Genomic DNA, 14,103 nt, shown 5'->3' with positions numbered 1-14,103 from the left:
TCTCCTTTAGGATGTTCTGGTTGGATCTCTTGCAGTCCAAGGGACTCTCAAGAGTCTTCTCCAACACCACAGTTCAGAAGCATCAATTCTTCGGTGCTCAGCTTTCTTTACAGTCCAACTCTCACATCCATACATGACTACTGGAAAAACCATAGCCTTGACTAGATGGACCTTTGTTGGCAAAGTAACATCTCTGCTTTTGAATATGCTGTCTAGGTTGGTCATAACTTTCCTTCCAAGGAGTAAGCGTCTTTTAATTTCATGGCTGCAATCACCATCTGCAGTGATTTTGGAGCCCAGAAAAATAAAGTCAGCCACTGTTTCCATTGTTTCCCCATCTATTTGCCATGAAGTGATGGGACCAGATGCCATGATCTTAGTTTTCTGAATGTTGATCTTTAAGCCAGCTTTTTCACTCTCCTCTTTCACTTTCATCAAGAGGCTCTTTAGTTCCTCTTCACTTTCTGCCATAAGGGTGGTGTCATTTGCATATCTGATGTTATTGATATTTCTCCTGGCAATCTTGATTCCAGCTTGTGCTTCATCCAGTCCAGCATTTCTCATGATGTACTTTGCATATAAGTTAAATAAGCAGGGTGATAATATACAGCCTTGACGTACTCCTTTTCCTATTTGTAACCAGTCTGTTTTTCCATGTCCAGTTCTAACTGTTGCTTCCTGACCTGCATAAAGATTTCTCAAGAGGCAGGTGAGGTGGTCTGGTATTCCTATCTCTTTCAGAATCTTCCACAGTTTATTGTGATCCACACAGTCAAAAGCTTTGGCATAGTTTTTCTGGAACTCTCTTGCTTTTTCAATGATCCAGTGGATGTTGGCAATTTGTTCTCTGGTTCCTCTGCCTTTTCTAAAACCAGCTCAAACATCTGGAAGTTCACAGTTCATGTACTGCTGAAGCCAGGCGTGGAGAATTTTGAGCATTACTTTACTAGTGTGTGAGATGAGTGCAATTGTGTGATAGTTTGAGCATTCTTTGGCATTGCCTTTCTTTGAGATTGGAATGAAAACTGACTTTTTCCAGTCCTGTGGCTACTGCTGAGTTTTCCAAATTTGCTGGCATGTTGAGTGTGGCACTTTCACAGCATCATCTTTTAGGATTTGAAATAGCTCAACTGGAATTCTATCACCTCCACTAGCTTTGTTTGTAGTGATGCTTCCTAAAGCCCACTTGACTTCACATTCCAGGATGTCTGGCTCTAGGTGAGTGATCACACCATTGTGATTATCTGAATCATGAATATCTTTTTCGTACAGTTCTTCTGTGTATTTTTGCCACCTCTTCTTAATATCTTCTGCTTCTGCTAGGTCCATACCATTTCTGTCTTTTATTGAGCCCATCTTTGCATGAAATGTTCCTCTGGTATCTCTAATTTTCCTGAAGAGATCTCCAGTCTTTCCCATTCTATTATTTTCCTCTATTTCTTTGCACTGATCACTGAGGAAGGCTTTCTTATCTCTCCTTGCTTTTCTTTGGTCCACGGTCAGGAGCGAAGGCCATGAGGAGATATCCCACGTCCAAGGTAAGGAGCAGCGGCTGCCCTTTGCTGGAGCAGCCATAAAGAGATACCCCATGTCCAAGGGACTAGTCTACATGAAGTAAAAACAAAATCCCACCCTTCACATCCTAGCAGATCATTTCCCCTTAGGTTGCTTACCATTCTCCACTCAATCAGCATCTAATTGACCACTGCAATTATTTAGTCGCTAAGTCATGTCCGAAACTTTGTGACCCCATCGACCGTAGCCCACCAGGCTCCTCTGTCCATGGGATTTCCCAGGCAAGGATACTTGAGTGGGTTGCCATTTCCTTCTCCAGGGGATCTTCCTGACCCAGCCATGGAATCCACGTCTCCAGCATTTCCTGCATTTGCAGGTGGACTCTTTACCATTGAGCCACCTGGAAAGCTCCTAATGGACCATATATCTCATTCACTATCTGTCTTCACTCTCTAGAATAAAAGCTCCATTTCTCAACTTTTATCTGTTTTGTTTCCTACTATATCCTCAACACTCCCCCCCACAAAAAAACCCTAAGTAAGGGTTTAATAACATTTGATGAAAGAACAAGCCTTTGGAAAACTGCTTTTTAGACAATAAACATTTATTGTAACATCAAAAGGTATTTCAATTTATAATATCACAAACTATGTTCTTCCACAAGCAGGCATGAAAAAGTAAATTAAATATTACTAGATAAAATATCAAGCACATGTATGCTCCCCCTTGAATATAAAGCATTCATTTCCAAAGGGAAGCAAACAAATAGCTAAGAACCCAATATGTAAGAAATCAAAACCTGATTTTAAAGAAATCAAGGAAAATAAAGTATGTCAGACTTTTACAAAGCAAAATTGAAACAAATTTATCATTTGAATCTCATTTCTCCAACTAATTAATGTATTCTTGCTGCAAGGCTAAAAGCTAACGTAGAAAGCATTTCCTAACTCAGCAATACAAGCATTTATTACTTGCCAAGTCAACAAGGAATTAGGAATGGCAAAGAATACAGGCTAGAAGGAATCTCAAGAATCATCTAGTATTAATTAACCCTTTCATTTTTACAAAAAAAGAAACTGAGGACCTGAAATGACCTGTGGGGTACTCAAAAGTGTCCTATGTCAAAATCATCAATAACACTGATAGCAAAAAAACCCCAAACCATTTTGTTCAGTTCTGATTCTTGATATAGCAAAAGTCAGCTTTTAAAGACTCAGAGACAAAATACATCTCCATAGAAAAAATATTTGCAAGTATACATGTGAAGCTGACAAGTATGTTCTTCTATACAGGTCTTCATATCCCAAGTAAACACACAGGACTTGGGGTGAGGAGGTACTGAAAAGGGCCGAGCTTTATAATCAGACAAGCCTGGATTTGAATTCTGGCTCTACCAAAATCAAGTAAGATCTTAGTTGATCCTAGCAAATCTTATCCCTATCTAAGCCCCAGTTTTTTTTTTCATCAGCAAAATGGGGATAATTAAGACCTACCTTAGGGCTGGGTGGGGGAAGCACAAGCTGGAATCAAGATTGCCAGGAGAAATATCAATAACATCAGATATGCAGATGACACCACCCTTATGGCAGAAAGAGAAGAGGAACTAAAGAGCCTCTCGATGGAGGTAAAAGAGGAGAGTGAAAAAGTTGGCTTAAAGCTCGACATTCAGAAAACTAAGATCACGGCATCTGGTCCCATCACTTCATGGCAAATAGATGGGGAAACAATGGAAACAGTGGCTGACTTTATTTTTCTGGGCTCCAAAATCACTGCAGATGGTGATTGCAGCCATGAAATTAAAAGACGCTTACTCCTTGGAAGGAAAGTTATGACCAACCTAGACAGCATATTAGAAAGCAGAGACATTACTTTGCCAACAAAGGTCCATCTAGTCAAGGCTATGGTTTTTCCAGTAGTCATGCATGGATTTGAGTTGGACTATAAAGAAAGCTGAGCGCCAAAGAATTGATGCTTCTGAACTGTGACACTGAAGACAACTCTTGAGAGTCCTTTGGACTGCAAGGAGATCCAACCAGAACATCCTAAAGGAGATCAGTCCTGGGTGTTCATTGGAGGGACTGATGTTGAAGCTGAAACTCCAATACTTTGGCCACCTGATGCAGAGAGCTGACTCATTGGAAAAGACCCTGATGCTGGGAAAGATTGAGGGCAGGAGGAGAAGGGGACGACAGAGGATGAGATGGTTGGATGGCATGACCGACACAATGGACATGAGTTTGGGTGGACTCCGGGAGTCGCCAAGAGTTGGACACAACTGAGCGACTGAACTAAACTGAAGACTTACCTTAATAACTCTGTCAAGAATGTAGAAGTCATCTAAGAAATGCATAATTCGTGGCTATTGAATGCAGGCTTTCTGACAATTCATAGCTGCATAATGTTCAATGAGAATCGCCAACTTTGATTGCCTCTGTATGTTTCATGATTAACATACTACTAGTAGACTAGCTTCTAACTAGAATTCCACTAAGAGCAGGGAGAAGGTGATGCTGATGCTGCTAACTATAAGAATTTACTAATTAGTTGACATCAGCCATTAGGTGCTACTTCTTTGAGTTAACTTTATTTTGGGGGGCTCCAAAATCACTGCAGATGGTGACTGTAGCCATGAAATTAAAAGACACTTACTCCTTGGAAGAAAAGTTATGACCAACCTAGATAGCATATTCAAAAGCAGAGACATTACTTTGCCAACAAAGGTCCATCTAGTCAAGGCTATGGTTTTTCCAGTGGTCATGTCTGGATGTGAAAGTTGGATTATGAAGAAAGCTGAGCGCCGAACAACTGATGCTTTTGAACTGTGGTGTTGGAGAAGACTCTTGAGAGTCCCTTGGACTGCAAGGAGATCCAACCAGTCCATTCTGAAGGAGATCAGCCCTGGGATTTCTTTGGAAGGAATGATGCTAAAGCTGAAACTCCAGTACTTGGCCACCTCATGTGAAGAGTTGAGTCATTGAAAAAGACTCTGATGCTGGGAGGGATTGGGGGCAGGAGGAGAAGGGGACGACAGAGAATGAGATGGCTGGATGGCATCACCGACTCGATGAGTTTGAGTGAACTCCAGGAGTTGGTGACGGACAGGGAGGCCTGGCATGCTGCGGTTCATGGGGCTGCAAAGAGCTGGACACAAATGAGCGACTGAACTGAACTGAACATTATTTTTAAGATGTAAAAGCTGAGTGATCTGATTCTGATTACAGAGTCACAAAGTCAGATCAATTATACCACCTTGAAACTGGAAGAGATCTCATGAGGTATCCAGCAAGAATCCTCTCCACAATATATCAGATTATACTAAAATGACCAACTTCTACTAAAAGGCTTCTAGTTGAAACCAGGCTCTCACTCAAACAGGTAGCAGTTTATTATATTTTCTGACTCTTGCAATTATCAGAAAGGGTTAAAATAGACAAGGAATGAAAAAGTGAATGATAACAAATAAAAGGTACCCCATATTGACATACTTTCAGAAATGAAAATATTTAAGTATTTTTATCTGGGGGTAAGGAAAGATATCCTATGTAATAACAATTCCATAATATAAGGTCAAGTTCCAAAAATGCATCTTGAAGCTTATATTTATATCCTCTTAGAAGCTCTGCCTTAACAATATATAAAACACAGAGAAAACATACCTGGGATGATGTCATTGATATGCAAGAGAATTGTACTTTCAACACTTGCAAAACTACAAAGCTGCACTCCATCAAATCTTCCATCCCAATTGCCAATAGGATTATCCTAGAAATTAACAGAATAAACTTTAAAATCCTCCTCAATAAAACAAATATGAAAGCATATTTTCCACAAGAGGCTCCTCTAAAAAATGAGATCCAAGAATAGTCAAGCCACAGAAACCCACCTGGTGAGCAAAGGATCAAAAGTGTTCATCATACTTGACTAGACAATAGTCTATATGACATACATCTACACTGGCAGATGCACTAATCATACACCGTTTCACCCAGAAAGCTGCCCCTAATTAACCCTAGCTTGCTCTAATCACTCCTTCACATTCCCTGCGCACTTACATAAATGTTCAATTTGATTTCCTATATAGATAGGAATTTTTTTCTGTAGACACAAAGTCTATTTTTTCAATTGTTCTTTGTCATTTTATGAGTTTGCAAGAATTCCCTTCCAAATGGAGATCTTTATATTAATTACTTTATATTCCAGTGTAGCACCAACTTGTCCAGTGCTGTTCATGGAGCTAGATTAGGAAGACAGGCCAGTCAGACAACTGCCCTGAGCACCAATGTGGACAGCATTCTAAATAGCACTGGAAATAGAAGGAGATGAACACTATTGCATTAGCCAGAACTTTCCTTTCAAGGACTGCACTAGGGGGGTTTGGAACGAATGCTTGCACAAGCCAACTGGAAGACAGACAGAGGCAGGGAGAGAAGTTGGTGGTGCAATGGCTCAGCAGACGCCCCAAGTAAACAAGATGCTACCTACACTGCCATCTAAGGAGAGAAAGGCCTAAATGGCTTTTGCCAAGTTTGAGGCCTAAATGACCTAAAGCAAAAGGAAACTAACTCCAATGACCTATGGCCCTCTTTCTCCAAACTTCCCCCTGCTCAGCCCCCACTCTCTTTTCTAAACAAGTTCTGAATATTTAAAGATTAATGGTTTAAAATGTGTTATATTTCTAGCTATTCCGAGGGACCTATGTATTTAACTCTGGCTCTAACTTTTCACATAGTAAATGTTCAGTAAGCGTTTATCTAAACGACAGAGTGAGGTTTGTTTAACTAATGGGTATCAAATAGAATTTCCTTGGATTTCCAAGCAAAGTGTAAGAGAAACTTACACTAGAGCATTCATATCCTACCCAAAGTATAACTGAATAGATAAAAATAATCACTAAAAGCACCATGAGTACAAAAGTCTATTACTCACAACCTCTCCCAATTCTTGCTGGTGTTTAATAATTCCATATGAATTTTCTTCATTATACCTAACAAATTCTTGTCCATATTTTCAATCTATGATAAAAAATGTTCTCAAGCCTTTTTCTTCTCCTTCTCTTAATCCCACATGTACTGTCCAATTTGCCAAATTGAGATGTATTCATTATTAACAATTATGACTGTAAGGTAACATTAACAATGAGTGACACGAAAAGACAAATACTGTATGATTCCACTTATATGAGGCAAAGAGAATAAGCAAATACACAAAGACAGAAAGAATTCTAGTTGTCAGAAGAACACTGGCTGAGAGGAGTGAGTAATAGGGTGTTATTGTTTAATAGGTACAGAGTTTCATTTTGGGTGGAAGAAAATGTTCTGGAGATGAATAGCAGTGATGGGTGCACAACAATGTGAATGTACTTAATGTCACTTTAAAATGGCTAAATTGGTAAATTTTATGTTTCATAAATTTTACAATTAAAACAAAAAACTTTTTTGAGTGAAATACACCCTATGAAGGCACTGAATTGTGTTTTCCTCTAAAGCAATGTGCCTTTCCTCTATTCAGGCATTTTCCGTAAGTGACTTTTACACTAAATCATTAAAATCAGATCAGTCAGTAAAATTCAGCAAAATATTATAAAAAGAGAAACACAGATTACAAAAAAAAAAAAAAAACCCTTTTCAAAATAAAGAAAACTAAGACATAATGCAATATATTCTGGTGGGGTTTTTTTCTGTTTATTACACAGCAAATTTAAAGACTGAAAACATTATTTCCATTTATTCAGACTGGAAAAATGAGTAAGTATAATTCTACAACTAGACTCCTATCCCATATCAACATTCCTTTACTAAAGATAAATGAGAACATGCTCTTTTAATTACTACAAATTAGTCTATTTCAAGTATTCAAAGTGTTTAAGCTGTACCTAAATTGGTTATAAAACTAACAGATGTATACAACAAAGACAATATAATTCAAAATTTCTTACCATGTCCACACCAACAAAATATCCTAAGCTTTCTTTGCCTGGCAAAACATCACAGAATATAACCGTTCCAGATTCTATAGTTTCTCCAAGCTTCAAAGAAACTCTGGAGTTTATTTCCAGGGGGGGTAGTTCAACTTGCATTGTATCCACTGGACCTGCATAATCACTTTCCAATCCAGTGTCATCATCTTCTATGAGTTCTAGCTTGTCCAACGCAACAAATACTCCACAATCTTCATCACACTGAAAAAGCTGCTTCCCTTGATATACCCCATCAGTGAAACCTTGGCCACGACCTTCTTCCTAGTTTTTAAATGAGAGAGAGAGAAAAAAATGAGTGACTGATGGAGAAAGATGATCCCTAAGAAAAAAGATGCACTCTGTGGACTTCAGAGAAAGCACTGAACAAATTCTAAGTGACACATATAAGAAATATAATTATTAGCAGTTGCCATTGAATATAGGGTGTTCAAAAAATAAGGAAGAAACTGTATCGGATGCTGAAATAAAATTACATGATAATTTTAAATAATAACTCTACTGTGAGAGAGCTTGGGCTGGATTTTACATTGTAGTTTTAACAAAAATTTTGTCATAAAAAGAAAAACTTATTTTAACAGTAGTGTTATCTCCATTTATTGAGCACATACTATGTGCCAGTCACCATGTTAAATCCTGAATCAGTATATCACAAAAACACTGCAAGTTGTGTATTAATATCACTATTTCACAGATGAGGATGCAGATTTAGAAAGCAGTTTGGTTAAATAACCCGGTAACTCAGCTAGTAAATGGCATAGCTGGGATTCAATTCTCCAATTGTTTTACAATCTCTGCTTAAAAAACTTAAAAAGCAAACGAGGCATGAAATTGTATTTGCAAGAATGTCAAAATGTAACTAACACTTAAATTCTTGAGAATATTAATTTTGGAAACATTATCACAGAGTTCTTGGTTTTCTTTTCAGTGCAAACAAATGTCAACATGATTTTCACATATATTATCAGGGACAAATACAAGCCAGTTGCAATTGCTACAACTTATATATCCAAATTTTGTTAGTTAATAGTATACTTTAAGAAAAGCTAAGAAACCTACAGATAATGTCACAGGATAATTAACAATTTTAAGTAATTTGTTTACAATTGCTAAGAGTTCATTTTTAACATTCAAAGATATGAAAGTCTTCAATAACTACATGATCTATTTGTGTATTTCCTACTATATGTAGCTTTTCAAAGTTTTCAAAGCATCATCGTTGTATCATCTTACTCTACCATTAGAAAGTAAATCCTCAGGATTCCAAACATTAAAAAATATAGAATTCTGGGAAAACTTATTTTGTATTCAAAACAGGAAAAGGAAAAATGTATGTGCACACAGACACAGACACACATAAATACACAGCCCACTAAGATGACTTATCAAACTTACCAGTAATTCTACTCCAAAGAATATTCCCGATACTGTCCTCTCTGCTAATAAAGGTCCTCTGAAGCGCACAACTCCAGGAAATTTTTCTTCCCCAGATCTCAGCTGGACTTTCACAGGGCAGCCCACATCTATTTGGAGGCCTTTACTTAGTCTGTTTCTGTTTTTAAACAAGCTGAACCTTTCTTCACAATTGGTAATTGCCAAAAGTAACTCTGTGAATTTCTCATTTATTTCTACAACATCCTTTTCATCAACAAACAGAACTGCATGTGGTTGCTCTAGAATTTTTAATCCAATCTGATTTTTCTTGCCTTTGGCAGAAGGAATCCTCGACAGCCCCACAGAACGGTCTTGGATATACTGTCCTATACTTCCCTTTGGTACTTTAAGGAGTTTTTGTGTTTGTTTGTCTGTAACACTGCATTCTTGAAGAAGCAAATAAAAAATCCGCTCTTCCCAGTAGGGTGAAGTAACTTTTTCTTGGCTCCATAAGCCCGAACTCATTGTGATATTAACTCCAAAATATTAACTCAAAAAAAAGGGAATTACTAAGTGTGTAGTAAAACCACAAAAGATAAATTCATTGGCAGTCCCAAAGCATGTTTTTAGCAATTTGGTGTCCATGCTGTAAAAAGACAGCAAATCAAAATGCCTGGAGGACAAGCAAAGAGAAACTTTACACTTCACTCTACATGAGCTAAAATTAAGGTCAAAGACTTTTTAAATTCTTCATTCAGCTACTAAAAACACACACACATACACATAATGATATACTTTCAAAAATATCTTGAGAGGTTAAAAGACATACTATATTACTTGTATCTACTGTAATCTTGCATATTTAATAAAGGAGATTTTATTGTAAATTACCTCCAAAGGCAAGACAATAATATTTGTTTCCAAGGCACTGAAATTTATGAACTCAGATTCTAGTAAAATATAATCTTATATAAATATTCTGACATTTTTAAACTTTAAAAAGTAAAATTAATAGCCTCTGCCTAACTTAAATGAATAAGCTGCTGTATTTGGACAAAACACACAAATCAAAAAGGCTATTATTTCTATACAGGTAGTTTAAGTAAAAAGTTACCCATCTCAATTATGTTGAACACTTTTATCAATAAAAATATCATCAAATCACATTCTAAAACTTCAACCACAATTCATTTATCTGTGTGCCATATTTTGATAATGGAACATTCTATCTAACTCAGCTTCATTTTCTTATCTTACACATTTTGTCCTTAATAAGCAAATGTTAATCATATTAATCATAGCTATCATTTAATCTCTCTCAATCATTAAGATCAGATATTATAAATCTGTTTATATTAACAATGTCTTAAAAAAACAATTTTGTAGCCATCAAAACTTGGACTACTACATAAGGAAGAAATATAACTGCAGTATAGTATCAAGCATAAAATGTTTTTATATCACAAGTCTAACTATGTAGACAAGAAAGAAGATTGTTTTTTTCTCACTTTCAAATTTTCATTTGAAATTTTTACAAGGATACTCATCTTTCACAATTAAAATAGCCTTCTCAACCCTACTTGAATCACAGGTTTAAAACTATACAATTTCATCAATTCAAGTAAAGACTTTAATTCCTTATGTTAATTCATTATCTTACTGAAAACGATGGTCCTTAGGTATTCCCTGTCACATGCATGTGGCTATTTGGTTTCTAAATACAGTATTTATTCCATCCTCCTGTGAGGAGATGATATTCATTTCCATTATTCGGGATAAGAGCAGCAGGTGACAGCAATATCATATTCATCTATTTTATTCTTGGAGTTAAAAAATAAATATTCCTAAAACTAAAGAACCAAATTTTAAGTTTAGCCACTTAACTTAATAATTAAATACAAAACCTGGCAAATCTACACACAGAATAGTATTTCTTTTACAACACATTGGTAGTTAATGAGGTTTTTCTATAATGTAAAGTCTTAATTAACAAAAAGGCCGTCCACAAGCTAGAATGAGGCATGAAGACTGCCCGAGCCAGGGTAAAGGGCTTAGCTGTTCTTCAAATCAACATCACTGAAGTATATGCACATTTAGTGAGGGCAGGTAGCGTAAAGTGGTTTTCTCTTTTTCTATAACGTGTTTGTCTTAATTCCACTTGAGGGCACTACTTCAGCAGAAACAGGATCAATTTACATTTGCTACTTATATAAGACACCTGTGGAAACCCTTATCTTGGCACCATATAAACAAAACTCCTGCGGTGAGCTACCCAAACAGTGACCCAAACCTTAATTTGGCTCTATTCCTTAAAAGTTTCCAAATACAGTCTTTGTCATTGCAGACTAAAATTCTTCTTAAATGTCAGCATTTTTCAACAAGGAAATAGTCTCAATTTTATCTTGAGCACTGAGTTACTGACATAAATGTAAATCATTGTATGTGGCTGTCACTATGAAAAGATGTTTGTCTTTTAAGAGGTTTTATATTATGGTTTTTCTGAGTTCTTGCATCTTCCTTCTCTAGATTTACATTCTACCATATTCCCTTGCCATCAGCCATTTTCTGTGGTTTCCTGCAACATGCACTTGACTTCTTTTACAGCTTTCCAGCTTACTATTTCTAATCAGTTCTGAGAAGCCAGGTAATGAAATATGGTTGTGTGTTTAAAAAGATAAAACAATAACAAAAAGAGGAATACATAAATTCTGAACAGGTCTTTAGGAGTAAAGCGCATAGGCTTTATTTCACAGGCATTTTTTCTGTTGCTCCAGGTAGGATGAGATGGTCAAAAAGCAACTCCTAAAAAAGTGAAGTTGCATTGTTCTTTTTCAAATGTATTTAAATATTTTTGGTCAAAATTATTTTTAAAGTATGGCAATTCTGTTTTGAAAAGAATTTTTTTTTTAGTTCCAACAAATTATGCCTTCAAATATTAAAATTAAAAAATTCTTTGAATCTTAATAATTAGTATATGCCAACAATTCTTGCTGGATTGATTCTCCAGCTTCATAATCCATGTCACAATTTAAAACAAAAACTACCAGTGCTACTGGAATATTCCAAGACAAAACTAAACTACTATGTGGAAGGCATTAGGACACCCTATTTCAAATCAATTTGATTACAAAAGGTTTTTTGCAAATCATTTCAGAGCCAGTACACAGTTAAACCAACTACTTTGGTTTATAAGAAGGTTGTGGGCAATTTAACAACAGTTATTATGAACCATATTTTAAAGTGAACTACACAAGGAGCAGTAACTTTTTTCTGACTTGTATTAGCATAAATAAGAGTGAACAAACTCATTAATAGTAGTTGTCATGTTAGACAACCAGACCAGCCAAAGTGAAAGTTACAAAATATTTAAAAAGCATTATCCAAAAATAAAAACCACATTTTGTATAACCACATTACCCAAAAATGTGGTTTTTCCTCTTTTAAAGAATACATGAAAAAAGAATAGGTTTGGAACTATCATATTAAAAACTGATTCTCCTGATTTTAACTGATAAAGTTAAACAGGAAATTTTATGGCTCTACTAGAGATATATAAGACAAATTTAATGATCATTAATATCTCAGTAAACTGGCATTACTGAAGAAGGAAATGGCAACCCACTCCAGAATTCTTTCCTGGGAAATCCCATGGACAGAGGAGTCTGGCAGACTGCGGTCTATGGGATATCACAAAGAGTCAGACACAACTGAGCAGGACCATGATACTGGCATTACAGCAGAATATGCTAATAGAGACTGTTCTCCCACTGAAGAAATGAATATGATGCCAACATTCTTCTTTCACTGGGACAAGCACAACACTTCAAAGTCTTAAGAACCCCAAGCAGTAAAAACTGACTCAAGACCACATAAGATTTAAATCACATTGTCAGTGAGTTCTTTATCAATCAAGTTTTGTTAGCTTAGTATTTTTATGCACTCAGCACAGCGGTCGAAACTGAAAAATACAGAAGATATAAGATATGTCAGCTGCCCTCATTTTTGTTCTCTTATTACTTTTCAGGCCTAATTGTTTAAAAATTACCTCTAACAATATACTGTACTTTACTTTGAAACAATTCATCTTAATACCATTGTACTTATTTCAGGCTGGAAAACTGAGTAATACTATAAGTGCTGCATGAACATTCTCAAAGAGTTGTAATACAGTAATATTTTTAACCCTGAAGCCATGCTGAATAGGACTTTCTTTTGACATTTCAGAAGAGGTTCAGGTCACACAGACTTGAAAATATATGTGGTTACCTAAGCTTGTTGATGGGCCAGGATCCTGAGTAGAGGAGAATTTAATTGTATTACAATAAAGTCATTAAACCAAGATGATGGTGGAAAGGCACAAATATCAGTTTCCTATCAAAGGCAATGAAAAGAAGATGATCAAGAAATATGTTTTACATGAAAATACTAAAGGTCCAAATTAGTTCTAAAAGATAATATACAGCACAGATGAACAACATTAACTACATAAAACTGACAACAGCTAATTTAGCTAGAAGAAACAATATCATTTTGAGTCTCAAGTTATCAGGTTACTGTTCAAAGAACTCCACTAAAGAAAACAAAAACATACAATTCAATAACATTCTGTGTCTCCTGAGATACCTGGTCTTGTTTTAAAAACAAAGGGCTATATACATCAGAATAAAAATTATAATACCAAAAGCTGCCCATAATTATAAATGGCAAAGAAGTATGGAGGTTAGTGTGAATACCCTCCAAAAAAGAAGATGTACAGGACTTTTTCCAAATTCTTCTAGATAACTAGAATAATTATCATTTTAAAAGAGAATATTTCTCACTGAAAGAACAAGTTTGTACATTCCTAAACAGCAGAGATTCCAGAAAAGCGACCAGGCCAGAAAAGAGTCAGTTTTCCTCATAATAACTTGTGACCCAAGAACACACATATTCAGTCCCTAAAACAAGTGGGATTTATGAGGTTTAAAACAAAGTCTGGCTCCCACATCTACATATTCATGTCAAAAGAACCAGGAACACTCTGGTCTTACCAGAGTCAAACCTGGCCACTGCACTTCGAAACTGTGAATTCCCTAAGTCCTTCATCTTTATATTCCACTGCCCAAACAAGGGCCTGACAGTATGTTAGACATTCAGTATAGGAGAAATGAATGAATGATTGGTTAACTCAGGTGATAATAGTGAAAGTCAAATTTTCTATTTCCTCATCCTAATCATTTAAGTGATTAAAAGCTTCTTTT

At 36.1% G+C, this 14,103-nt stretch overlaps 1 protein-coding gene across 3 annotated transcripts in view; it reads right to left on the bottom strand.

Annotated features, from left to right (window-relative positions):
* The window catches only part of CYLD (CYLD lysine 63 deubiquitinase), a 55,589-nt gene extending 46,155 nt beyond the window's left edge, over positions 1–9,434 (bottom strand). For 2 of the 3 annotated variants that reach the window (XM_068992009.1, XM_068992007.1), the window contains exons 1-3: positions 8,885–9,434; positions 7,451–7,753; positions 5,172–5,277 (exon numbers count right to left, since the gene is read on the bottom strand). In XM_068992009.1, the coding sequence (XP_068848110.1) occupies positions 5,172–5,277; positions 7,451–7,753; positions 8,885–9,388 (913 nt within the window). In that variant the 5' untranslated portion in view covers positions 9,389–9,434. Of the gene's footprint in view, positions 1–5,167; positions 5,278–7,450; positions 7,754–8,884 lie in introns of all 3 variants that reach the window. The other variant, XM_068992008.1, reaches the window with a different exon arrangement.
* Between the last annotated feature and the right edge of the window lie 4,669 nt (positions 9,435–14,103).

Source organism: Capricornis sumatraensis, chromosome 20 (assembly GCF_032405125.1).
Source record: "Capricornis sumatraensis isolate serow.1 chromosome 20, serow.2, whole genome shotgun sequence".
NCBI lineage: Eukaryota > Metazoa > Chordata > Mammalia > Artiodactyla > Bovidae > Capricornis > Capricornis sumatraensis.
Note: the sequence above shows the minus strand (reverse complement) of the source record. Positions and strands in the feature narration are given on the sequence as shown.